Genomic DNA, 27,488 nt, shown 5'->3' with positions numbered 1-27,488 from the left:
GTGTTACCTGACAAATTTCGCACAAAAAGGCGAATATTCTGACTTATTTTTTTACTTCTTCTCTAAAATATTTAAAAACCAATATTCTTATCATTTTGCTTTGTCATCGCCGCATCTCAAGATGACCTATGCTTGCAGCAAATATAAAATTAATATTTGTTCTGAGCACAGAAAGGATGTGTGTGAAAAATGCTTGGGTTAAGCCCGAAACGTGTTGCAATGTTGGTTTCCTGTACTAAGATATGTTTAGTAAATGGGAATCCGCCTCAAACTAAATTCTGATTCCACTTTTGAAAGTTACTGTAATTTAGTTTGTTGCAATAAAACACACATAGTAATGTGTAACATAGTTCTTTCTTGTCTGAAAGAAAATATCATTGCAATTTTAATTTCTTGTACTAAAAAGTGTATCGTAAAGTGAGCAAATGGACTTTTATCCGAAAGAAAATATTTGCACCAAATTATAAAACTTAATGGACATTTATTTTTTGTACAAAAACATACACGATACAATTTAACAAAGCGGTTTCTGTCTGAACGGAAAAAAAACAATTTAATATTATTTTTCCATGTTCTCAGTCAGGGCTCACCTTGTCCTGAAAAACATAACACAACATTAACATTATAGACCCTACATGGCTGAAATTTTGTGTGTAATCATTCAAAGAGTTATACATGACACATAATTCAGTTGTTTCGGATCATTCCTTCTATGTTAGGGACAATAATTGTTGAACTCCCCTCGTACATGTAACGATGAAGTGGATGTGATGAAAGATAACGTGCTTTGATTTTTAGCACATGAACACTTGAGTTCTGGAAAATGAGAATGATATACTTACCAATCATAACTCCAACAATAAGATTCACTGCACTGAATAAGCCTAGTTCCCTCTTCAGTCCCACACTCCCCTCTACCTTCTTGTCCTTTGTTTCGGTTTCTGCTGTTGCCAAGGTTGGCCAGACATCTGTACCATGGCCATTTCTGTTGTGAACTCCATCTGAAATAACAGTTATCAAGTTCGAAAAAAATGTAATGCATTTTAGCCCAAAATAAAAAAAAGAAGAGAAGATGAAGCTAACTCCTGCTCATTGCAACATGCTGTGAAGGCATATGAGGGGGAGACATGGAAGTAGGACACATATGTTCACAACCTAGACTCATTGTGGAGGTGATGTGGCTGCCTTTACTCCCCTCTCCCAGGTATATAAAGGAACTCAAATTCTTTCAAAGTAGTTAATACACAAAAATACATCACTCTGATGAAACACTTATATCAAAAAGGTAACAATTATTGTGAATAACAGGAAATCCACATTAAATGAATTGTTAGGAGAAATCTGCTTCAAACTCAAGATATTCGTAATTGACAGATTTGAGTGAGAAGTCATGAAATCTGGCATAGCAAACTGATATTTGTGTTCTGATATTGCAAGTGGGAAATATAGTTCACAGTAAGTTCCCTTACACGGACGGGGTTTTTGAATTGCATTTGAATCAGGTTTCTTCACCCGAGAGTGCTCATCAAGGAAGATGGAGTAATTTAGTCAAACTTCATTCAAAGCGATTAAAAAACCCTGTCTCCAGAGAGGAACTTACTGTGAACAATATTTCCCACGTGCAATACCATGCAAAACCAGAACACAAAAATCAGTTTTCTGTGTTACAAGACATTGCGGAAGGATAAACTCCAACAATAAAAAAGATTTTCTAGCAATGAATAAATCTCCCACAAAGAAGGTATGCAACAAAAAAGTGTAACAACATATCTAAGCCTGTGAAACACAAAGAAAGTAACCAAATAAGGAACATTGTCACATATGCAGACAGTCATGGGCGTAATCTAGCTCAACAAATAAATGAAAGAACACCAAACACGTTCTGGAGTGCTATTTTGAAACCAAGTGGAAGGAATGAAGATGACACACACACACACAAAAATAGTTTAAGATACAAAAGTGCTGGGTGCAAAGGATCCCGTGATCATAATGAGTGGTACAAATGATGTCTTAACCAACAAAACAGACGTCATTCTCCCAAATCTATTAAATACAGTGTGAAGGGTAAATCCCAAAAATTTAATCATTGTATACATTCCCCACTGCTATGACTTAATGAAAAAAAATACTTGTGTGTAAATTTAGAAATTAAAAATGTAAATATGAAATTAGGGAGAGTATGTAAAGCCTTCAAAAATACAAACTTTTTGATCTAAGTTCAATGTAAAGGGTACTCCACACACACCATGACTTCCACTTTAAAAGAAGAGGAGAACATTTGGATTAGTAAATCAAGATTGTACAATCTTTTCTACCATCCCTCTCCCATAGAAACAAAACAAATCTACATGACATGAAATACAACACAGGCAAGCAAAGGAACCTCAAAATAAGCTTCACACAAAATATTTTCAATTTGCTGTAGAAAAAATAAATTGACCACATTTAATTATTTAATGCATTGCCAAACATTTCACTTAAAAATCAGGAAATTTAAATGTTTAAGACAGGCCCGCACCCAAGATTTTTTTGAGGGAGGGGCCAGAACTGAAAATGTTTGTGTGTGTGTATATATATATATATATATATATATATATATATATATATATATATATATATACACATACATACACAGGAATAGGATGAGAAAAGATGCCAGAAGGGTGGATAAACACAAATGAAGAAGGAGACAGTAAATACAGTAAACACTTATCTCTCCTCTCTCTCCCTCCCCACGCACACACACAAAAATGAAAAAGGAGACAGTAAACACTGACAACACAAAAAGAAAAAGTTTGATATTTCCCAACACAGGTCGCATTTTCAATGGAGAAGAAAGAGATCGTGGTTACGAAGAGTAGAGGCACAGAATACTGACAGCAGTGTTACTACCGACAGTGTTGCCAGAAACAATAGATAGAAAACAAAGTTACTTTCACCAATGTTTACTGCATGGTGGGTGGGTGGTTTGGGGAAGTGGGAAAGGGTTATTGGTTGGCTAGGTTGAGTCCAGGGGATATAGTGGAGGGCATTCCTGATATAAAGGCCCTTTCCCATCGCATGCGAAAAGACGTGTCTGTGTGTGTGGGGGGGGGGGTAAAAGATAGATAATGACAACACAGAAACAGTTGTTGAAAGTGGTAATATTATGGCTGTTGGTGTGTCAGGTATGAGTGAGGAGATAGTGGAGTTGGATAGACCTTCAGGGGGTCTTCGGGAGAGGACACAATCGCGGATTTTATCTAGGTGTGTGGTGGATGAATCAACCGTGGTAGGCTTGTAGGTTGGTGAATCGGTGAGTTGGCGGGGGGAGGCTTCCACCACATAGTCAGAGGAGTTCATGACTACATTGGTGGACCCTTTGTCGGTAGGGTGGATTTTGATGTCTGGGTTGTTGCGGAGGGATCGGAGGGTTTGGTGCTGGGCTGGAGTTTGATTGTGGTGGGAAGAGGAGTTTTGGAGGTATGAACTGTCGGAAACGTTGTTGACAACAGAGGTGATGGGATGTATCTTTCAAGGTGGTGGTTGTTGGGAAGGGCAGGGTGATGGTGGTGGGAGGGGGAAGAATTGGAGGAGACTGGGATGTATGTCTGAGGAATTAGCATTGGAGGGAGATTGTTGGCCCAAAAATACATCCACCTAAGTCTGCCGGCGAAAGTTTGGATGACAAATAATAGCCGGAAGTTGTTTGGGGGTGGAGGCTGTGGAAAAGGTGAGACCTTTGGAAAGGACGTCAATTTTGGTGGTTGTGAGGTAGGTATGGACGCGAAAGGTTCAAGACGGAGGTGCAGTCAGTGGGTGGTTGTGGATGAAGAATGTCAATATGTTGGGGGCATGTTTTTTGTCCGAGGACTGGTGCTCTTCCCCTCCAGCACACCACAAAGAGCACCATATATATACATATATATAGAGAGAGGGATATATATATATATATATATTACAAATTACTTCAAATAGTTATGTGTTCCACAAATTAACAGTGTTTTCAAATTTCCTTTAATTTTCATATACCAGCGACATTGAAAAGTCATGATAATTCTATGTTTAGAAAATAATATATTTTTTAATTAAATGTTACATATTAGCAATTATTATTACAATAAGAAACATATCTAAATGTGAGTTAACGCAAAAAAATAATAAAGGGACATTTTAAAATCACAACTGCAGTTCGAAGAAAGTCGGGGCAGGGATTAAAAGTAATGGACTGTACTGACTAAATCGATGAATTGGACGTCTGGTGGTCTTTCATCAATGGTTATAAGAGTAAAACTACAGAATATTGCACATTGCAGACTTCTGTTAGCCTTCGTTGATGTATTTTCGTAGGTTTTTAAAGGTTCAAATTTAAATATTTCATGGTTCGAGGGGAGGGCATGGCCCCCATGGCCCCTTGCCTGGGTACAAGCCTGGTATGAGATATGAGAGCAATGGAATTCAAATTCACGAAACAACATGGGAGGGGAAAATAAGTTTATTTATTTACTTGTCTTTATTCTGCAGACTATTGAAAGAGTATGGAAATCGTCAATTTCAGAGATTGTTACATTTCTATTTTTTTAGCGAAAATGTTACCTTGTATTCATTACATATACACATATTCACACACATTAACATTACAACTAGGAACATTTTTAGGACTGCAGATTTATAGCATTGCAATATTTTGTGAATTTTGCAATACACAATGAAATAGGCAAGCAAATTATGAAAATGATATGACAAAAATATAAGTAATAATATGTATAGATAAAGCCATACATTCTGACTACAGGTTTACAGTTGCAGAATTTTGTGAAAAATTTGCACAATCAAATAGGTTTGTTTACATAATAAACATATATTGGTTAATAATGTAATATAATCAGAATGGTTACCAACATATTTCTCAAGCTCCATCATTCAATTTTTATTACATATTGGATTCCGCATTTTCATATATTTCTTGAGTATTAAAAAATGTGCAAAGAAAATAACTATTTACAATGTTTTACTTGCACAGTTTCACCTATTACTTGTGTATCTAAACTTTATGTGGGATGTTCCATGTATTCTGATACACGGTACAGGGTTCTATTTGTGAGGTAGGTCTTGATTGCCTGCGTTTGTTTATTTTGTGGAATAATAAATTTAATTTCATTTGGCAGTTTATTGTAAAAAGTTATTCCAGCAGTTACAGGTGATAAAGTTGACATCTTAAGTCTACAATGTTCCTGGAAGTTATTTTTATTTCGTTTTGTGTTGTAGTCATGGATTTGATTGTTTTTGGGGCATTTTTGGTATTTACAACATATGAAATTACTTTTTATATATACAGGGACACATGGTAATTATTTGATTTTCCTGAAATACTCCTTTGCAAGATGACCTGTATCTCAGGTTGTATATATTATCCCATAGTATATACATTTATTGATTTCAGTTAAATTATATTCAGCTAGTGCTTTCAGAAGATAAATATGTGATGATAGTTTGCTACATAAGTTGTTGATCTGTTCATCTCATGATAATCTTCTATCTAATGTGAACCCCAAGAATTTCACTGTACTTTCAGGTTCTATGTGTGTTCCGTCAATGCCATTTTTTTGTGTGTGTATTGAAGTCAGTGTTTTTGCTTTTGTTAAATACCATAAATTTAGTCTTATTACTACTTGTTATTATTCCATGGATTTTAAAGTATTGTGTTAGCTGATGGATCATGATAAAAGTTCTGATTTCTAGTTCATTTATATCTTTACCTCTGGGTATTACTGTTGTATCATCTGCATAAGTGATAATCTTTGCATTTGTGTATTGTGGTATGTCGTTAATGTACAATATACAGTAAAAAGCAATGGCTCCAGAATTGATACTTGGGGTTCTACCCTTGACAATTTTCTATTTTCTGTTTTATAGTTAGTGACTGTACCATTAAATTAAAACGTATTTCGGTTTATTGATACCTGTCTTGTAAGTATGATTTTATTAGATCGCAAGCTGTCGCCCTTATTCCTATATCATTCAGTTTCTTCATTAACATATTATGATTTAAAATGTCAAATGCTTTGGAAAGGTCAAGGTAAACTGTGTTTGCCACTTCATGCATCACTAAGGTTTCAGATATGTATTCAATTAGTTGTGATAAGGATGTGTTTATTGATTTCCCTTTTTGAAATTCATGATGAGATCGGTTTATGATATCATATTTGTTATAGAAGTTTACAATGTTATTTGATATTATAATACGTCATTCGGAAAGTAAGTTCCATCATGCAATAAAATGAAAAATATAAATAGTAATATCACGACCTTTATAGGGATGAGAATATATACATGATACAACATTCACACATAATCGCCATAAGAATTCAAGCACGCATCATAGCGAGATACCAAGTTCATTATACCCCTATCATAGAACGTTTCCGCCTTAATGGAGAACCATTGGGAAACTGCACGTTTCAGTTCTTCGTCAGTACCATAATGTTTTCCAGCAAGGAATGCCTTAAGGTGGAGGAACAAATGAAAATCAGATGGGGCAAGATCAGGACTGTAAGGGGCGTGTGGTAGTTTTTCCCAATGGAAGGTCGTCAGGAGTTCCTGAGTTGCATTTGCCACATGCGGACGAGCATTGTCGTGGAGGAGAATGACACCCCGACTGAGCATGCCACGTCGTTCGTTTTGGATTGCACGACCCAGGTTTTGAAGTGTCACACAATAGGTTTCGGCATTGATGTGCTGTCCACGCTCCATAAATTTACCAAGCAATACTCCATGCCTATCCCAAAACACAGTGCACATGATTTCTTTTGTTTGTAAGCTTTGGTTTTGGTTGCGTTTTCCGCGGTGACGCGGAGTGCCTCCAGTCCATGGTGCTTCGTTTCTGTTCTGGGGTTTCATGCAAAACCCATGTCTTGTCTCCAGTCACAATCCGATCCAACAACTCTTCCCCCTCCTCACTATACCGTTTCAAAAACTCTAATGCACTTCCCATTCTTTCCTTTTTGGCATTTTCGGAGAGCTGGTGAGGGACCCAACGGTTACACAATTTGCGAAATTTCAAATTCACTGTCACAATTTCATACAGCACAGTTCTGGAGATTTGTGGAAACTCTAATGACAGCTCAGACAAAGTGAATCGTCTGTTCTCCCTAATCTGCTCTTCCACTAAACGAACCAAATTGGGATTCACAACAGACGGTCGACCACTTCGTTCTGCATCATGAACACTAACCCGTCCACCACGAAACTGTCTCACCCATCTTCTTACCATTGAAGCACTCATTATTCCTTCTCCATACACCTCACAAATCTGACGGTGGATCTCCGCAGCTGGAACATTACGTGCATCCAGAAAACGGATCACGGATCGCACCTCACACGTGGCGGGAGTTTGGATTGTCTGAAACATAACAACAACGCACTACGCACTACTATCCTGACCAACCTGCCTCAGACCAGCGTTGCCAGGTCAGATTTTTAAAAATCGGGAGATAGTTCCCTGAAAAATCAGGAGATTTGCTTAAAAAATCAGAAGAACTAAAAATAGCGGATTATCAACGTTCTGGGGGGGGGGTGGAAGAGTGGGAGAAGCATTCCACTATCATTATTGAACGTTCATTATTAATTTTATAAGTCAAAAGATAAATTTATTGTTGTTATGTTAATATAAATTTTATTATGAATTTGCACTTAAAGGGGTACGATAACACCATCCCCTAAATTCACCTAAGGTAAAGGTACAGTTTCCCCCAACCAGTGGCGATGATCTGGTGCCAAAACTGAGGGGGTGCAAGGAATGCCCCCCCCCTCTTTCCTAATCGCCGGCACTGCCCCTACACATTGCAAAAAGCAGTGACATTACTGGAAAAAAATCCGACCTCGATTTTCTGTTCATCTCTCACAAATATTCTAAAATAAGTTGTGACTGCGTGGATTTATGTACTTGGCGTTTAAAAGTGTATGGAAACATTTCGTGATTTTTGTGTTAACTAAGACTAGAGCTTCAGCCACTACGCATTCGAGGATATATTTTTTAAATATTTTACCTGATAACACCTTAGATTGCTTTTCTTTAAAACTAGCTAAAGTTACAGGATGTAAGAAAGACCACCCTTTTTTTAATACTTGTTCGTATGTGTGGGTGACAACATTGGTATTTAGTTGTAACCAGTTTCCTCCCCTTTGACAAAAAACTCAATGGGGAAAGTTAGGACACCCGCCTTGGAGTTCCCAATGCACAAAGGGCTCAAGAAGCCGCGGGTCTTTTCCAGTGTCATAAAGCCTGGTATGACCCTCCTCCCCCACCACTCTCTCTCTCTCTCTCTTTCTCTCTCTCTCTCTCTCTCTCTCTCTCTCTCTCTGTGGAATATTCATGGGTCTTTGCATTCCATCAGCCGAATATGTAAATTTTAAATCAACTTTCGATTTTCTTAAATATTTGTTCATTATAAATATTTAAGGAAGCAAGAAATCAGGAGATTTCCCCATTTTCCTGAAACTTGTCAGGAGATCAGTAGATCGTTCTGAAAATCAGGAAATCTCCTGCGAAATCAGTAGACCTGGCAACACTGCCTCAGACTGACGTCTGCACTTCATCAAGGTTGTGGCTACACAAGGCGCATGCGCATTCACACTGCCCCGCTTGCAGCGCCACGGTATTCATCAGTGGAACTTACTTTACGAACCCGAAGATAAATATGGTAAAAATCATATTCCTCCTAATAAATAATATATTATTTTATTATTATAAAACGGATAACTTTCGAATAAGAAGGACGTAATATTATATCCAATTCATCAACCTAATAAAATACAAATGATTGCCCCTATCTTCAGGTTAAGTGGAATAATAATAACAAAAACATATAATATTTTTTCTATTATTTTTGAAAATGTTGATGTCAAGGAGATTGGTCTATAATTTTCTATGTTGGTATTTTCCCCTTTCTTGTATATGGGACTAACTATACTATTTTTAAGAACTTTGGAAAATATTCCGCTATTTAATACTGCATTAACTGCATAGAACAAGGGTTTCACTATGTATTCACATCTAGATTTTACAAATTCTGATGACCATTCGTCTGGTCCATGAGATTTCTTATTTTTTAGGCTTGTTACAACTTTTTACAGTTCATTGATGTTTGTTCCTAATATGTACATGCTATTTAACATGATTTTGCATGTTAAAATTTTGTGTGTATGTTCATGGTTACCATTATCTACATCCGAGTTTGTTGAGTTTACGAAATGTTGAGTGAACAAGTTACATATCTGGTTTAGTTATTCGATTTTCATCTATTATGACCTCTATGTTTTGTTCATCATAGTTCCTATTATTGCGTTGAGTATTCGCTATGTTCCATATTACTTTTGTTTAGTTTCTGTTCTTACAATTTTATTTTTCAGTGTGTTTGATTTCTGATCTTTACTGAAATATATGTACATTTTTTCAGATTTTTGTATTTTTCCTGGTGATTTGTGTTTTTCGTCATCCTAAATTTTTCATATTCTTCATTCATTTTGTTTTTTATGACAATTATTTGTATGGTTAGGGTTACTTCCTTGCAGCGAGGATTGTATCTTTCGGTTACTTTAGGACAAACTATGTTTAGGCAATACCACAGATATTCCCTTGTCTGGGGTAATATATTTTAGATTGCTAAAGAACAAATCCAGATTTCATTTGTGTCAGTGAGTTGAAATAGTCTCAAAAATGAAGAAAAAATCAACAAAATTGGCAAAATATACTGAGAGACAAAGATGGCCAGAAAATGCAAAATAAAAGCAATGTTCTCTGGTTCTAGCTGAAGGAGGACTGGTATCAGGTTTTGCATTGTTTTGTAAGGCTCAGCAAAAAAATAGGATTCTTCATCAACTTCCGAATATTAGCCATCACATTCCTTGTTTGACAAAATACTTTCTATTGGATTATAACAAACACCTTAGGTATTTTTTTAATCCCAATTGATGAAACTTTCTTATTGCTTCTTAAAGAAAATAATAAAATTAATTACTTACAGTGTATGGTAATAATAATCAAGGATAGGTTATCTAAATTAGTTTCAAAATAATTGCATACTTTTCACATGTAGCATGCCTTAATTGAGTAGAAAGTTATTGCTTTGAAATAAATCTCATCTGTGAATTGCATACCTTATAGTGTCCGATCGAAAGAAACATAAACAAATAGTTTGAGCAAATGAAAACATTCGTCGAATTCTACACCGAATTAATTATTCAAACACTCTGAAACAAAATTATTCTATTTGATTACTAAATGATTCTACTTGATTGCTCTGGACAGAATACCTTCTAATGTCGTCCATTTCCCCCGTCTCTCTTCCTCTATCTGTTCCTCTCCCAATTAGGGATGGCCAAACGGATCCGGATCCGAAAAATCCGGATCCATTCGGATCCGGATCCAAAAGTTACGGATCTGGATCCGGATCCGAAAATTCCGGATCTGGATCCGGATCCGGACCCGGGTCTGAAAGTTTCGGATCTGGATCCGGATCCGAGAGTTTCGTATCTCAATCCCATTATAATATTACCACACCTTAAAAGGTATTATGATCTTCGATTACAAAGAAATTTTTCGTTAGTCCAACAAGAATTTTTTTCAAGTGTTGTTCCTAAAATACTTTGCTACGCAGCGGCTAACACACTCGTGCACAAATGTCCGAGGTGATTTTGTAAATGCCATTGAAACGAATATGTATTCATTCGAATGTATTGGAAATGAAAACACACATAAATGTGAGACATTCCATTCCAGGATGAAACCTTTAACACATATAACAAGATAGAAATGTTATACAAAAATTATACAATTGTTCTACAGTTACAGTTTTACAAATTAAAATAAAACATTATAACATATATGCAGTGTTAAATAATTACAAAGTGTAAGACTAACAAGGGAGGTTATCTAAGTGTCCCCCTCCGATTTCCATGAAACTTGGCAGTATAGTGGGGCCCAAAGGAAGAATTACGTGTTTTTTTTGTTTCAGCTAAAAAACTGTTTTAGGGGGCAAAACTCCCTCAAATGTCAAGATGAGGACAAATTGAAGTGAGGATCTGACCCCTGTGTCCCTCCTCCGATTTCCATGAAGCTTGGCAGGTTTGTGTATAAACGGGCCCAAATGAAGAAATACGTGTTTTTTTTTTTGTTTCGGCAAAAAATTTGTTCTAGGGGGCAACCTCCCTCAAATGTCAAGATGAGGACAAATTGAAGTGGGGATCTGACTCCTGTGTTCCCCTCCGATTTCCATGAAACGTGGCAGGTGTATAGAGGGGCCCGAAGGAAGAATTACGTGTTTTTTTGTTTCAGCTAAAAACTGTTTCAGGGGGCAAAATCCCCTCAAATGTCAAGATGAGGACAAATTGAAGTAAGGATCTGACCCCTATGTCCCCCTCCGATTTTCATGAAACTTGGCAGGTGTATAGAGTGGCCGAAAGGAAGAAATACGTGTTTTTTTTTTGTTTCGGCTAAAAGACTGTTTTAGGGGGCAAAACCCGCCTCAAATGTCAAGATGAGGACAAATTGACGTCTGAATCATCTGACCCCTGTGTCCCCCTCCGATTCCCATGAAATTTGACAGGTGTATAGAGAGGCCCTATGCCATATTTACTTGGTTTCGGAGTCTGATCCCCACTTCAATTTCTCCTCATCTTGACATTTGAGGGGGGGCCTCTATACACCTGCCACGTTTCATGGAAATCGGAGGGGGAGACTTAGACCTCCCTAGTAAGTGTATTAATTAATTACAAATCGCGTACGCACACACACACACTATATATATATATATATATATATATATATATATATATGTATGTATATTATATATATATATATATATATATATATTAGCAGGTAACAATATGTTATAAGCACATTCTTACATTCCAAAGAAGCGCATGTGGGATGGCAAAACGGATCCGGATCCGAAAATTCCGGATCCGGATCTGAAAATTTTAGGATCCGGAACCAACCGGATCCGGATTTCGGATCCGAGAGGATCCGGATCTGGCCATCCCTACTCCCAATATCACTCTTCTCCTTTCCGACTTGGTTCTCTTTCTCTCCTCATTTCGCTCTTTTTTGTCTATGCCCACCCCGTCCGTCACTGTGTGACTGTGTGTGTGCACGCATCATTAACGATTTATTAATCTCCCTTTTAAAATGCTTCTTAGGATTTGATTTTTTTCGAACGGATAATGTAGCATGTATATTATATTTACATTCTATGACAGTTGTATTATTTGATTAATTTTGTACTCGAGTGTATTGAGGTAGGATCGTCGCTGTGACGTGGTAGACTACCTCAGAGCTCCTCATGCCTCGTGGCTCGAGCGAGGTGGAAAGGGGGCGGTGCTAGTAGTTGAAACGGCAGATCGCTTGACGTCGGACTGGGAATCGAGCAGTGGCTTGACGTTTGTACGGGGTGTAATACCTGTAATTACGTGTTTGTGTCGAATAAACATTAAGTCAAGGAAACTGATTCTTATTACTTCCCGTCGTCATAAGAATGGCGCACGAACAGGAGGACTCGATCGTCTACGTCGTTAGAATCTGGTTGTAGCTGTTAGATGGAAGAATTCAACTTTTTCGTCTGTGATGTTGGAACGTAAGTACTGAACTTTTTCTATGTGGAAAAGAAGAATGACGAATAACTTTATCGCGCTGTGATTGTAGCACCGAAACTATAAAATAGTTGTACTGAATACGGCGACTAAAATTCTTAGCTAGCAGTAACTGAAATTGAAAATGGCTACAAAAAAGGAATTGGAGTTTCTCTTTAAACAATTTGAAGCTAGACTCGCGGAACAAGTTAGTAGTGTTGAATCTAACGTCAAAGCTGATATTAATAGTGTTGAAGCTAACGTCAAAGCTGATATTAATAGTGTTGAAGCTAATGTCAAAGCTGATATTAACAGTGTTGAAAGGAACGTCAAAGCGGATATTAATAGTGTTGAGGCCAGTGTAAGTAATGTAGGCACCAGTATAGGTCTCTTAAGGCAAGACTTCGAATTATTGGAAGCACGAGTCGAAAAGAAAGTGTCTGATAATTTGGTCGAAACAAAAGAATGCGCCCATGAACTAAAGGAACAAGTGGTCAACTTGAGCACGAAATTGGAAGAGAAGATAAACGAGGTTTCTGTTACGTGTGTAAATCAACATAAAAAATTGAGAGAGGTTTTCGATTCTCATGTAAAACAGGTAGAAAATGAATGCGTAGAAATTAAGAAAACACTCGAAATAAATCAAAAGAAGTTTGAAAGTTTAGTCAACCTTGTACATGGAAATGAAAGTAGTATGAAGGAGTTGTTTAATAACATTAGTGGACATGAAGTTGCTATTGCTGAGTTGAATAGTAAATTTAACGAAATTAGTGTTAAGTCTGGACAAACTATTCAAGATCTAAACTTGACCGTTCAAACCGTTCAACAGAAAATATCTAGTAATGACATTACTGTTAAGGGTTGCTTACAACTTACAGAGATTACTAACAAATATGAGGTTCTAGATGATAAGCTGGAGAATATTCGGTATCAAGTTAGAGATTTAACGAATGATTTTTCCATTTTTAGAGTAAGTGCTGAACCGGCAAAATCTTCTTTAGGATTAGAAACTAGAGTACAAGGCTTAGTTAGTCCTGATGTTCCTAGATTGTCTGAACAGCAAAGGGAAGCAAGGAAAGCTTCTTTACCCATTGAAAAAACTGAATATATCACGTTTAGAAAGCAAAGACCATTACGTAAAGGAGAATCTGATTCAGATGTAAAATCTTCTAGCTCTGAAACTAAAGTTCAGTTAAGGGGGCTTAAACGTAAATCTGTAAGTAGCTATAAGACAGGTAGAGTTGCGAAAAGCATGTCAAGAGATAAATTTCATGATAGTAGTTCGGAAAGTGGAACTGATCACAAAAGTAGTAGTTACAGAAGGAAGTTTGTACCTAGTACACTTAAGTACTCTGATCTAGATAGGTTACCTAAATTTACTGCAACTAGGATGGATTATTTGGCGTCACAATTTCTTCAAGAGGTTGAGGATCGCTTGGATATGTTAAATGTTACCAAAAAAGATTACATGAAGTATGTACCAATGCTTTTGAAAGGTGTTGCTAAAAATTGGTTCTCTCAAGAGAAACTACACATTGTAGATTATAGTTCTTTTAAGGTTCTTTTCCTTAATGCCTTTGAAAGTGCATCGTGGAAGTCAACATGTCTTGCAAATGTCTTGTGCAAGAGATACAGCAAAGAAAGTAGACAAACTCTGTTAAATTATTTCTGGTCACAGATTAATTTACTAAATTCCATTCAGCCAGACATGCCAGAACAGCAAAAAACTATTTTAGTAGCCCAACAGTTACCAAATAGAGTTAGAGAAGCAATCTTAAATCAACCTAATATTAGTCTTGGTACCGCTGCGGAATTGGTTGCGCGTCATGAAGCTTTGTATGCAAGTGCTGAAGGTGAAAGTAGGAGAGATGGAAGGCCTGTTGGTATTAGACAAGTACAAGTTGTTAATGAAACTAAAAGAAATAATCAATCTAGAGTAAGCAATATGCAAAATTCTAATACAAGCCATGAGACTAATGTAAGGAATTCTGGTAATTTCAGGAGATATGCCACTGATAATAATAGTAGTAATGATAGTAGATCTGGTCAGAGATCTTGGAGAGTAAACCGTTTTCCATATTCTGGTAATAACTATAGAAACAGTAGCTTTCGAGGTAGATACAATTATAAAGTGAGAATCATAGAACTTCAGACCTTCTGTAAACAAAAGCACGTGTATCGTAACAGTGTTGCCAACTTATGACAATAAAATTATCTACGTAGCCTACAAGATGCAGAGACGTTCTATTTGTCATCGGACGCGTTATAGCAATGTTTCTCTTAAGGAGGCCCTATCACTTGTTGGGAGTTAATTTGATACGTAGCTTAAAAAGAACAATTAAATATACATCTTGGCTGCTCGGTGGCGGAGTGCAAATAGAGACGATTACCCAAATGTGGAAAATAAAGTCTTAAATGTAAAAAATAAAGAACAAAATGTATATTTTATCCATGGGCGTCCGGAAGGGGGGCAAGGGGGCTATGGCCCCCCTGGAAAATGAAATCCAACCAAAATTATATATTTTTTACATACAATTTAGTTTCAGCCACAATAATGTGTGTTAATTATTGCCCTTGGGGAAAATGTGCCTTGTTTGCCCCCCCTGGAAAAAATACCTTCCTTGCCCCTCCCTGGAAAAAATCCTACGGACGTCCATGATCTTATCCCCTACCGGATGTGACAGTTCAGTACCAAATGATTCTTCTTCTGTCGTCTTATGCTAAAATTAACCTTTGCTAGGGAATTCGATGACACATTGAGATAAATGACGTTTTTAAAACAGCTGTTTATTGATTAAATTCATTGGGGTTTGAAAGTATGATTTATTATTACTATTGCACATAAGTAAGCTGATAGATTTAATTTGATTAACTAAGTTCTTGAATCGTATTCATCGTCTCGGTAACTAATGACATAAAGTGCGTGTCACAGTGTGGGGGATCTACACCTCAATGTCACACATTACAACATGCTCCAGAGTTTTCTTCAACGTCTCTAAAGTTATGCTATCCCAAAACACTCGTATGCCCTTTTCAGCTCTATCTAAAATTCTGGGTTAAGCAGAAAAAACGCCGAGGGAGACTAAAACGGCAACTCAATGAAGCATTGTCACTGGAAAGAAAAGTGGGGGAAGAGGACGGTAAGAGGCAGTCACATTTTATTGCACCCTACATATAAAATGCATATTTGCAGGTTTTTTTTTGTTTTTCTTCTTTCTAGAGCGAAGGTGTTCATTTTCAATCAACCTCCACCCATACCCCTCTCGCGTCTTGCCCTCATCTCAACCTCACGGTCTGCCATTGCCCTCCCTCACCCCCACAAGTCTTACAGAGTGTGAGGGTGTTTATGAGGTCTGCAGTCATGAGGGTCGCAATCGATGGTGCACACCTCTGCTATGGTCAGCCCATCTGTGTCCCTTCACCCCACAGCACCCTCACTGACATCGTGAAATCAAATTATCATGTGCCGACATTTACCACACCACTTCAGTTTCTTCACCGACTTAGTGCGAAGGTATTGGGGTTGGCAACAACCTAATAGCGGATTTCTTCCGCCGCATATAGTTCGTTTTAAAAAAGCTTGCCAATGCTAGAAAAATATGTAAATTATCCCGGAATATGAATTTTAAAATAGCTTTTCATTAAAGGTTTCTGCTTATAATAATAATACGTGATGATTGAATAAATTACAACTGATCACGTGAGCGGCAAGAAAGTAGCGCCAGTTTCAAATATGGCGACTTCCATGCGTGCAGGAAGGTCTCCGTGTTCTCCGAGTTTCTTTCAGAAACATCGGCAAGGACAGCCGTTGAAAAGTGGCGAGAAGCAGATTGTTCTGAACGTTTATGCAACGTTCTGTCGGTGGCATCCTGAAAAAACAGTGAAGGAGGTGGTGAAGTTGGTGTCCGAGTGCAGTGGTGTGTCAGCGTCTTCTGTTTTCGGTGCGTTGAAAGAACGGAAAACGACCGGTGAAATTGTGACTCCCGGGAAGAAACACAACGTTGTTGCTCGTGTGAACAAGTACACAGATTTTGAAATAAGCGCAATACGGCGCAAAGTGCATTCCTATTTTTTTAATCAAGAACTACCCACCGTGCGGAAGGTATTGGCGGATGTTAATAACGATGAGGATCTCCCCGATTTTAGCGCGTCCACGTTAAAGCGCCTCTTGTTGGACGTTGGGTTCGTTTATGGGAAGCGAAGTCGGCAGACAGCACTCATCGACAGGGACGATATTGTTTTTTGGCGCCGAAAATACCTCCGGTCCATAAGGGAACTGCGAAAGCAAGGTAAGAACATTTATTACTTGGATGAGACGTGGGTAAACGCAGGACACACTGTGAGCAAGGCGTGGCACGATAGCACTGTCACCTCCAGGAAGAAAGCTTTTCTCGAAGGACTGTCAACCGGAATGAAGCAACCGTCAGGAAAAGGCAAGAGGCTCATCATTGTTCATGTTGGAAGTGGAAGTGGGTTCGTGGACGGTGCACAGCTAATTTTTGTGTCAAAGACTACAGGTGACTACCACGAAGAAATGAACGGTGATGTTTTTGAGGAGTGGTTTTCATCTGTTCTGCCAAAACTTGACCCGAACAGTGTTATTGTGCTGGATAATGCTCCCTATCACAGTGTGAAATGTGAAAAGTTGCCAACCACTGCTTGGAAGAAGGCTGACATATTAGCTTGGCTGAGCGAAAAAGGCGTTGTACTTCCAGCTGACGTGCTCAAGGCGGAACTTTTGGATCACGTTTCGCGTATGAAGCCAAGCTATGACAAATACGTTGTCGACGAAATGGCGAAGAGAGCCGGGCACACCGTGTTGCGTCTACCACCTTACCATTGCAACCTGAATCCCATTGAAATGATATGGGCTCAGGTCAAAGGGTACGTTGCGCGCAACAACAAGACCTTCAAGTTGGACGAGGTCAAGAGACTGACTGAGATTGCCATGTCTCAGATTTCGGTGCGTAACTGGGCGGACGCAGTGCGGCATGTCATCGAAACCGAAGAGCGGAAATTGTGGGAAGTGGACAACCTGACAGACGATTTAAATTTGGAAAGATTCATTATCCAAGTTAATGACGGGGAAAGTGAATCGGAAGATAGTTGTGATGAAGATCTGACAGGCATCGAACCTCTCCCATCGGATTAAAGTAAGTAAATATTTTTCCCTTGCATAAATAATGTGAGTTCTTATTGTCGCTTTTTTTTTTTCAGTGCTCAAGAAAGATAAATGAATGGAGATAAACAATCTATTTTTTATGTTTCGGCTTATCTTTGTCTAGTTTCTGCTAAAACTGGCGGGACATTGTTGGACAAAGGAGAGAAACAATTCTCTGCATGTCAACAATGTTGGGCAATAGCTTGGTGGAAGGGGTAGCAAGGAAAAGAAAAGGCTTGAATTTACTGAATCGACTCTCGCTCTCTTAGTTTTACTTTGGCCCCGTCATACTGAGAGAAAAGGGAGGGAGGAGGGACCCGTTAACCCAGTGTAAGATAAATGAATTTTTTGAAGTCGAAAATATGTTCATACCTGTACTTCAAGCTTCAACAAGAACACGTATTTAATCACACTTCGAAAATTTATTTTGCTTCAATGTGTAGGGATGTCATAAAACATAGGAATACGTTTTCTTTTCATGTAACGTATTCGGGTGAAATGCGAGTGAACAACAGCATATGATGACCGCGCCATCCATGAACAGCTGACGCGGAGTGATACGTTACTCGAAGTGAGACGGTTGTTTACAGAGGGTCGGAAGGTTCGTGATTCTTAGTTTAGTAACCAAAATCGTATAAATGCTGATAATAGTAGACCTAGGTATAGAAATACTGGTACAAACACTGTGTCACACGATGATGTTCAAAACAATCCTCAAAGAAGTGAACCTAGATCTAGTACTAGGGAAGAAATAGAAAATGGTAATGGTGGGTCTTCACTTAGGGTGAATGCGCCCTGGTTTGTGCCTGAACAACCTTTAAACTTGATATTGAGTCTATTGTTATTGTGACACAGAATAGCATAGACGAAGATGAGAATATTGTGTCAGTAGCCAATCTTAATACTGAAGATTTAAGAAACAAACTTTGTAATGAAAATTCTAGTAAAGCAAACTGTGAATCATGCCTTAAAAATGTATGTAGGGTAGATATTAATTTTTATGAAGACTTGTTAGAAGATGAAGCGAAATATAGTTCTAATAACTTAATGTTACCCGTAAACCTCAGGAACAAAGTCAAGAATACAACTTCTATCTTTGCAAATATTAATGGGATAGAGAGTAAATGCTTAGTAGATAGTGGTAGTGACATTTGTTTGATGTCAGAGAACAAATGGAAAAGTATTACTAGCGAAGTCACCAGACCTAAATTAGAGCCAATAGAAGATATTATTTTGGTTGACTATTCTGGAAAAAGAAAACAGAAAGTACTTGGAAAATTTTGTGTGGATATAGAAATTGAAGATATTATGTTTTTTGTTCAGTTTGTTGTCGTCAAAGATTTGACAGTAGAAATTCTTTTAGGTTTAGATTTTTTGTATAATGTAGAGGCTCTTGTAAACTTCAAGGAAAATTCTTTATTATTACACACCAAACAAGGTGAAAGGTTAGTTAAATTATTACCTATATCTTGTCCAACTTTTGATGTGAGTGAAGAGGCAGAGAGTAGTTGTCTTAATGTAACACAAAAGTCAAAGGAGGAAATAACTGTTGCTAGTGTAGAAGATCTTAAATTAAAAGCTATGCAAGCTGAAATACTCGGTGAAGATGAAAAGAACCAACTGTTTGATTTGTTACTTGAATTTAGGATGTTGTTTGATGAAAACCCTGGTTTATGTACTAAATATGAACATCATATTGAATTAGATACAACAGAACCTTTAGTTTCTAAGCCATATCGAATACCTTATCATTACAGACAAAATGTTAGAGATCATATTCAAAAATTACTTGAGTGGGACATTATAGAACTTTCTGATTCACCTTATTTAAATCCACTAGTAATAGTTCCTAAGTCTGATAGAAGTGTAAGAGTATGTACTGACTTCAGGAATATTAATCAACACCAAAAACTTAGTCAAATTAGACCAATTAATATTGAAGAGGCATTACAAGGATTTGTTGGTAGACCATATGTATCACTGATCGATATGTCCTCTGGATTTCACCAGATTTTGTTGTCAGAGTCATCTAAAAAGTATACTGCATTTTTGTTTGAAGGTAGACAATACCAATACAAACGTTTAGTATTTGGTACATGTAATGGAGTACAAGCATTTACGATGGCAATGACCAAGGTATTAGGCGACATTCTGTCAGAGAATGTTATCATTTATGTTGATGATTTATGCATTAGAAGTGAATCTTTAGAAAGTCACATAGAACATTTAAGAAGTGTATTTTCTAAATTAAAAGAGAGTGGTATGACTGTACGTCTCAAGAAGACATTCCTCTGTAAAGAAAAGTTATTGTACTTGGGTCACATTATTGACAAAACAGGTATAAAAGTAAATCCAGAAAGAGTAGAGGCTATTCTCAACCTTCCTACTCCGAAGGATGTAAAGCCACTTCAAAAAATAATAGGTTGTTTCTCTTGGATGAGAAGATTCATTCCAAACTTTGCTACCATATGTGCACCTTTATATGAATTGTTAAGGAAAGGTAAGAAATGGATATGGACTAAGAAGGAACAAGAGAGTTTTGATTTGCTCAAGCAAGAAATTTCTAATGATGCTAAACTATTTCATCCTGATCTTAATCAAAGGTTTTATGTCCAGGGAGATGCTTCCTTACTTGGCATCGGAGGATATTTGTATCAAATAATTGATGGCGAGAAAAGAATAATAAGTTATGTAAGTCGTACACTGAAAGGTTATGAGAAACAATACACCATAACCGAGCTAGAATGTTTAAGTCTTTTATTTTGTATTGAGAAATGTAATCAATATCTTTTGGGTAAAGAATTTACTTTAGTTTGTGATCATAAGTGTCTCACTTGGCTGAACCATTCGAAGAATTGGAACCCTCGCTTATTGCGTTGGTCCCTTCAACTTCAAAAATACCAGTTCATTATAGAATACTGCAAAGGATCTGACATTGGCCTAGCGGACTTATTGTCCAGACAATTTTCAGAATCAGAGCCGATTTTGATGCACATCAACAATAATGTAAGGTTTAAAAATGAAGTATTGGATATACCTGTAGAGTTGTTAGTCCAAGAACAGTACAATGATAAGTTATTTCAACCTATTATTGGTTATTTGAACAATTGTGAAAGTGTAAGTGTAAGTTTACCTCAAAGGTGTAGAAATTGGAAAAAGTTTTATAAAGTATGCAATGGAATTTTGATGATAAGAGATTTTCACTTTGAGAACATCTGGAAAATATGTATACCTCAATCTTTAGTTTCGGCAATACTGAGGAATTATCATGACAATATGGGCCACTTTGGTTGTGAAAAGGTACTCAGAAGAGTTAGGAAACTGTACTTTTGGCCTGGTATGAGAAAAGGTATTCTGAGTTATATCAAAGATTGTGAACTATGTATGAGAACGAAGCCGAGTAGACATCCGCCCAAGGGCATATTCCAACAACATTGTAACCAAGGTGAAACTATTTTGTTTTTAGATATACAAGGACCATTAATTAAAGGTTCACAAGGAGAAAGGTTTCTTCTAACCTTACAAGATGCTAACACTAAATATCTGTTTGCTTATCCAATGAGGTCAAGTACAGCCAACAGTATTGTAAAAGCCTTACTAGAAGGATATGTCAGGCATTTTGGCATTCCACACAGGTTGGTTAGTGATAACGCCACGGTGTTTCATTCTAACAAATATGTGGACACTTTAACAAGCTTAGGTATAAAATTGGCGTATACCCCAATATATCACCCTAGTTCTAATTTAGTTGAGAGAATTAATTCGGAACTCAACCGGCTTATGCGTGTTTTTTGTAAAAACAACCACAAAGAGTGGCCGAAATATATAGATGTAGTGGTAAGCTTATTAAATGATAGTGTACACACACAGCTAGGATTTGCTCCCTCAGAGTTACAACTAAACAGAGATCTTAACTCATGTATTTTGAATCATTTTAATTTACCGCCTAATGAAATTTCTCTGTGGAAAGACAAACTATACATGGCTTTTGTAAAAGGTTTCCAAGCAAGGAAGAAAAAAAATGACAAGTACAACTTACAACAAGAAAATAGACATGAAGTTAAAATAAAAGACCTGGTATTTGTAAAAACACATTATCTTAGCAGCCTCCTAGAAAATCGCACTAAAAAGTACTGTGAGGTCTATGAAGGCCCGTATATGGTAATTGACAAACAAGCAACTAATGTATACATTGTAATAGATTTGAAAACTGGCAATATCAGTGGTAACCATCACAGTGATAATCTAAAAATCTGGAATTGTACCATTGAAAAAAGAAGTTGTTATTTAAGCCAATTGGAAAAACTAAATCCAAAATTGTACAAACATTTGTTTTGGGTAGATCAAAGAAAGATTTAGATTTTGTTTCAAATTATTTATATTTATTTGCTATTTTTATATTTTCTTTAACATAAATGTTGTTGTATTGATTATATCCAGTATATTTGATCATGATGTATACCAGTTTAACTGTAACTACACAAAGTATGAGTGTAGATATGATAACAATGCGTAAATGGGTATTTTATTTTGTAAAAATTTCACTTGAAGGAAATTTTTCTCCCAAGAGAGGGGAGTTATGACAGTTGTATTATTTGATTAATTTTGTACTCGAGTGTATTGAGGTAGGATCGTCGCTGTGACGTGGTAGACTACCTCAGAGCTCCTCATGCCTCGTGGCTCGAGCGAGGTGGAAAGGGGGCGGTGCTAGTAGTTGAAACGGCAGATCGCTTGACGTCGGACTGGGAATCGAGCAGTGGCTTGACGTTTGTACGGGGTGTAATACCTGTAATTACGTGTTTGTGTCGAATAAACATTAAGTCAAGGAAACTGATTCTTATTACTTCCCGTCGTCATAATTCATGCAGCTGTGTCCAAGTACTCTTCTTGTAGGCTACTTTATGTTCTTGTTTCGGTCTTTTCTCGAGTCTCCAAAATAATAGACATAAAGTTAAACAAAAAACACACTAAAACGTAAGTTCATGCACAGCAGATGCAGCCTACCTTCACAATCAAATCAGAAGAAACAGACTCAAAAGCAGACTCCGTGCGTAGTGATTAACACAATGCACTACGACGTCAGGGGTCCTGGGTTCGAATTCCGACCTGGGCATGGGAGTTCTTTGTGAGTGTCCCTTCATCAGTTTTATAACTCATCCTCATCTTTGCGATTAGTCAAAAGTGGCAGAAAAGTGAAGTAAAATAAACCAATCAATTCATCAAAATGGAGTGGACTTGCATTCCTCTCCACTGTGTGTATATACAATTGTAAATGTAGACATTAAGTAAGCAAACAAAGAAAATAAGGGCACTGCGTTATTTTTCGGAGTAACCTTTCTAACTCTGCCAAGAACAAAGAAGATACGGGAGATTTTTTCTTTCAGATCATCACCATAACAACACAACATATTATCAAAGAGACCCTTAGGCACCATTTTCATGGAGGACCAACACCAATAAAAGTAGAATTAGAGAAGAAATGGCTTTTCTCTCACAGAGGAACAAAAACTGAAAATTTAGATCAAACACTGGAGAAACACTGCACCTTGTTGACCATGTGTGAAGTTAAGAGAACATGTTTTTCTTCCTCGTTTCTTAAAGAAAGAGAACTGTTATCGCCTTACCTTGTGACACCTGGCTCAACATCATATATGCTGAGGGCGACGCCCCTCGGGTTTCGCTGCGATCTGGAAAAAAAAAATCAGTCGATGTTATGAGGCAACTAACTGCTTTGGCAAAATAACATCTAAAAATAATAAAAAAATGAAAGTGATGTGATAAGACTGCTACCCACGAGAGACTCCACGCTTGCACATTCTATTTAGAGCCAGTGTAAAGAGGAATTTGGATTCCGTAGAAAATTGACTGTACAGTCATAATACGAGATATTCTTACGTGATTTAAAAGCTGAGGATGTAAAGATGCAATCAGCACATATAAGGGAAAAACTCAGGACAAGGCACACACAGCCCTACAGATAGTATACAGACCCTAGGTACAGACGTCAGAGCCTCGTCAGTCTGCAAGATGCAGTCCAGGGTTGTACAGTCATGGACACTTCTGGGTAGTAATTATCCCATTGACAGTTAACGGGGATGTAACAACTCAGAAGTGTCCGTGACTGTACTACGTGGAAGTGAGGTTGACAATTGGGTGTACCACGTTGATGGCACCACTTACACCCCAAGCTGCATTTTCTTTGACAGCGTTCGTGTAGCGAACGGCGAGAAAACAACTTGATTTCCATGGATATAGATATCCAGACTCTGTTAATTCAGTCAGCGAAATGGCTGCTGTCATGGGTCAGAGGGTCAAGTGTGGTCACGTGACTTTCCCTCTTGCAATAAAGAAAAATTGCCAACTACTTTTCCCTTATCCATTTTGTTTGTATTTCTTGGAGATGACAAAAAAGCGAAACTTGGCAGCGTCTTGGTTTCGTCCCGAGTTGGAAATCCTGTCTTGTTCTCGTCTCGACTCTTAAGAGATAAACAATACATACACTATGAAAAACTAAATATGCTGACCAAGGCAGTAATTTATTTTATTAAAAACATAAACTAAACGTAACGTTTCAACCTTCTAGCAAGGTCTTCTTCAGACTCTGTATCAAGTACAAAAGTACTTTTGTACTTGATACAGAGTCTGAAGAAGACCTTGCTAGAAGGTTGAAACGTTACGTTTAGTTTATGTTTTTAATAAAATAAATTACTGCCTTGGTCAGCATATTTAGTTTTTCATAATCATGGAAACAAGGCTTAATGGTGTTATAATACATACACGTAGAGTCGCGAACACTTCTGGGTTGTAACCATCCCATTGAACGTCAACGAGATCGTTACAACACAGAAATGTCAGTTACTGTACAACGTGCATAAATTGATTAGCTATATGTTTCGAGGCTACGAGTCCTCGATAACAGGATTTTTTTTTCTTGAATATGTATGCAACCAAGCAGAACAAATTTACAATTGATACTAGTGGATTGCCACTAGAAGTTTGTGTTTGTCCGTAATACGAAAACCGAGAATGTAGTAAAAATGGATGTGGGTAAAAGTTGATACAAATGTGAATGATGGGATATACTACCGCTTAGGGACATTCCTTTAAAAGACAAAAGTCGGTAAGGCGTCTGATTCCCACGCGCGAGACCCGGGTTCAATTCCCGGGGTGGGTAATCTATGGTCGGAATATTTCCGGCCTTGTAAAGAGGCGCTCGGGCTCGCTCAGCCTAAAATCAATGGGTATCTGTGGGCGGTATAGCCGGCTGGAAGGTGGTGCTGATCGCATAACCTAAAAAATGCCTGAGATCAAGAATGTGTGAGGCACTACCCTAACATCCCCTATATGTGCATTCATGGCACTGTGCTCTTTACTCGGGGAACTTTACCTTCATTTATCTCAAAAAATGTATTATTATTATTCAAATTATTTATAACAATTATAATTCGGACTTGCGAAGTAAGTTTGTTTCTGGGTAATACTAACCAGCGCGAGTCCTTGCGTCCTAGCGGAGAATGGCCATCCTGCTGGGTTACTAACTCACACACCAAAAATTCAGTCGCATTAAACAGGGCTGGATATAAGATCATATTTAAAAGGGTGTAAGGGTCCGTTCAGAGCCAAAATGATCGATCACACATTTAGTCCTTGTGAAAAACCTTATAGAAGGTTGTTGATGTAGGTGGTGGTGGTGGTGTGGGGGGGAGGGGTGTTATGGGGTTGTTGTGAGTGTGTGGATAAATTGTTGTGACCGTGCAGAACTGCTAATGAGTAACAACCGGTTTACCGCCCGCACACGCGTTCTCACGCTTGACAGGGTTGCCAGATGACCCATTAACGGCGGAGCACGCTTTCACAAAGAAGCTAAAGTTACCAAAAGTAGCAAAAAGTAGCAAAACTTTTCTCCCATGCACATTTCACAATGCTTTGAAGTATATTTTGCGTTAGAAATTGTTGTGCGAAAAAGCGGTGAATGCTATGTTAAATCAAGATGACATTTATATCCTAGTTTAAAATAACACCTCATGGGCAGGGTTGTTAAAGGTCCAAGAATTTTAAATAAATTAAATTCCAGTCCAGGAGAGAAAATCAGCCAAACGTAAATGGGTTCTGGACCGTAAAGAACCTTTTTATCTGTAAAGTATTTCAATTCGGTTCAGCAACCTTTTTTCCAGATCAATTTAAATATGGTCCAGGAATTTTTTTCCGGATTAATTTAAATACGGTCCAGGAACCTTTCTTCTGGATCAATTTATATACGATCCAGGAAACGTTTTTCAATGAAACAATACGCAACTTTAATCGAATTTAAATTGTGCGAGAAAAAAGGTTCCCGTCGTGTTACGGAACCAAATAGAACCCATTAGTATGTATGGATTTCTGGATCCTTAACAATCCCAGGGTTTTCAATTTCCAGGAATGTGTAAACAAATTCAATTCCCGTCCGGAAGAGAAAATCAGCAAGTGTGAGTGAGTTCTAGGCCGTAAATAACCTTTTAATGTATCAAGTGTTTAAATTCGATCTAGGAACCTTTTTTCCGGATGAAGTTAAATACGGTCCAGGAACCCAGGGACGTCGGAACCGGGGGATGGGGGCAGCTTGGCCCCCACTCATCATCGAGGAGGGGCAATATAGTTTTTTTGCCCCCCTTCCCCGGTCGCATGCTAAAAATGAGACTATATTTTTTCCCCACAACTTATCTCTGGTTTGAAAAAAATGGAAAATTATTTTTGAGCTAGTTGGATGAACGTAGCCTCAAGTTTTCGCTACCAACAAGAAGTACGTGACACAAAGATTGGCGTGCAGTTTAGAATTGCAGCCACGTCTCCACAAATCAAGTGTAACGTAATTCACTGCTTCCGTTTCCAAGTTTCCATTGAATCTACCAGGTTTTGAACGTACATTCGAGGTTGGTGCGAAACAATAAACCCAGTGTACCCCGGTGGGAAAGGAGTGGGGGAGGAGGAGGGGCAGAACTACAACTACATGGCAAGGGCTGCGAACAAGGGGGGGGGCAGATGGAGCTTGAACCTGTTAAGTTAAAAATTCAAGGTGGAAGAAATTCGAGACGAATGCGAGACGACCTTTTAACAATAGCGATAAGACGAGACTAGGTCATCGAAGACTAGACCAAAGATGAGACAGATCTCTGTTAAATCTAGACGGAAAAGCGAACAGAACGGGTATTTCCAATTCAAGACGAGACCCAGTACAAGTTAGGCATTTACAACTGGAGACAAGACCTAGAACGAGGTAAAATATTCCTTCGAGACAAAACGAGAGACTGGCAAGTACCGCCTCGGCAATATCCGTGCTGTTCCCTCAGTCCCTTCCCAACATAAGAGAAAAATATATTTCTCCTGTCCTCAATTATCTCTACCTACCACTTGTCTAAAGTTATTTTCAATGATTCGATCTTTCGCCCTCCCCCGGCCCGCACCCTCCTACAAATTTTAGCGCCTATGCTTCCTAGCTACAGACCTAACATGCATGTCGTAAAATGTCACAGTATTTCCAATTACAATCTAGCTCTGCAAATTATTTATCAATATAGGAGAAATTTGAAAAAGGCGCCCCCCGGCAATGAGATCCACCAAACACACAAATACACAATACCCTCGTGTGAAAGTGGTCGCCCCCACACCCTGCCCCAATCTGCTTCTTGAGCCATTTTGGAAATAGCTTTTCTCGAAATTACTTATCTTTCAGTGGCCGGGGCTA

The 27,488-nt window shown here is 37.9% G+C and overlaps 1 protein-coding gene across 1 annotated transcript in view; it reads right to left on the bottom strand.

Annotated features, from left to right (window-relative positions):
- The window catches only part of LOC145982482 (b(0,+)-type amino acid transporter 1-like), a 112,067-nt gene that overhangs the window by 36,006 nt on the left and 48,573 nt on the right, over positions 1–27,488 (bottom strand). Inside the window, exons 2-3 of the mRNA XM_083115940.1 lie at positions 23,392–23,454; positions 843–1,001 (exon numbers count right to left, since the gene is read on the bottom strand). Of these exons, the coding sequence (XP_082972066.1) occupies positions 843–1,001; positions 23,392–23,454 (222 nt within the window). The remainder of the gene's footprint in view (positions 1–842; positions 1,002–23,391; positions 23,455–27,488) is intronic.

Source organism: Lepisma saccharinum, unplaced genomic scaffold (genome assembly GCF_977018435.1).
Source record: "Lepisma saccharinum unplaced genomic scaffold, izLepSacc3.1 HAP1_SCAFFOLD_188, whole genome shotgun sequence".
NCBI lineage: Eukaryota > Metazoa > Arthropoda > Insecta > Zygentoma > Lepismatidae > Lepisma > Lepisma saccharinum.
The sequence above is the reverse complement of the archived record's forward strand: the minus strand, read 5'-3'. Positions and strand labels throughout refer to the sequence as shown.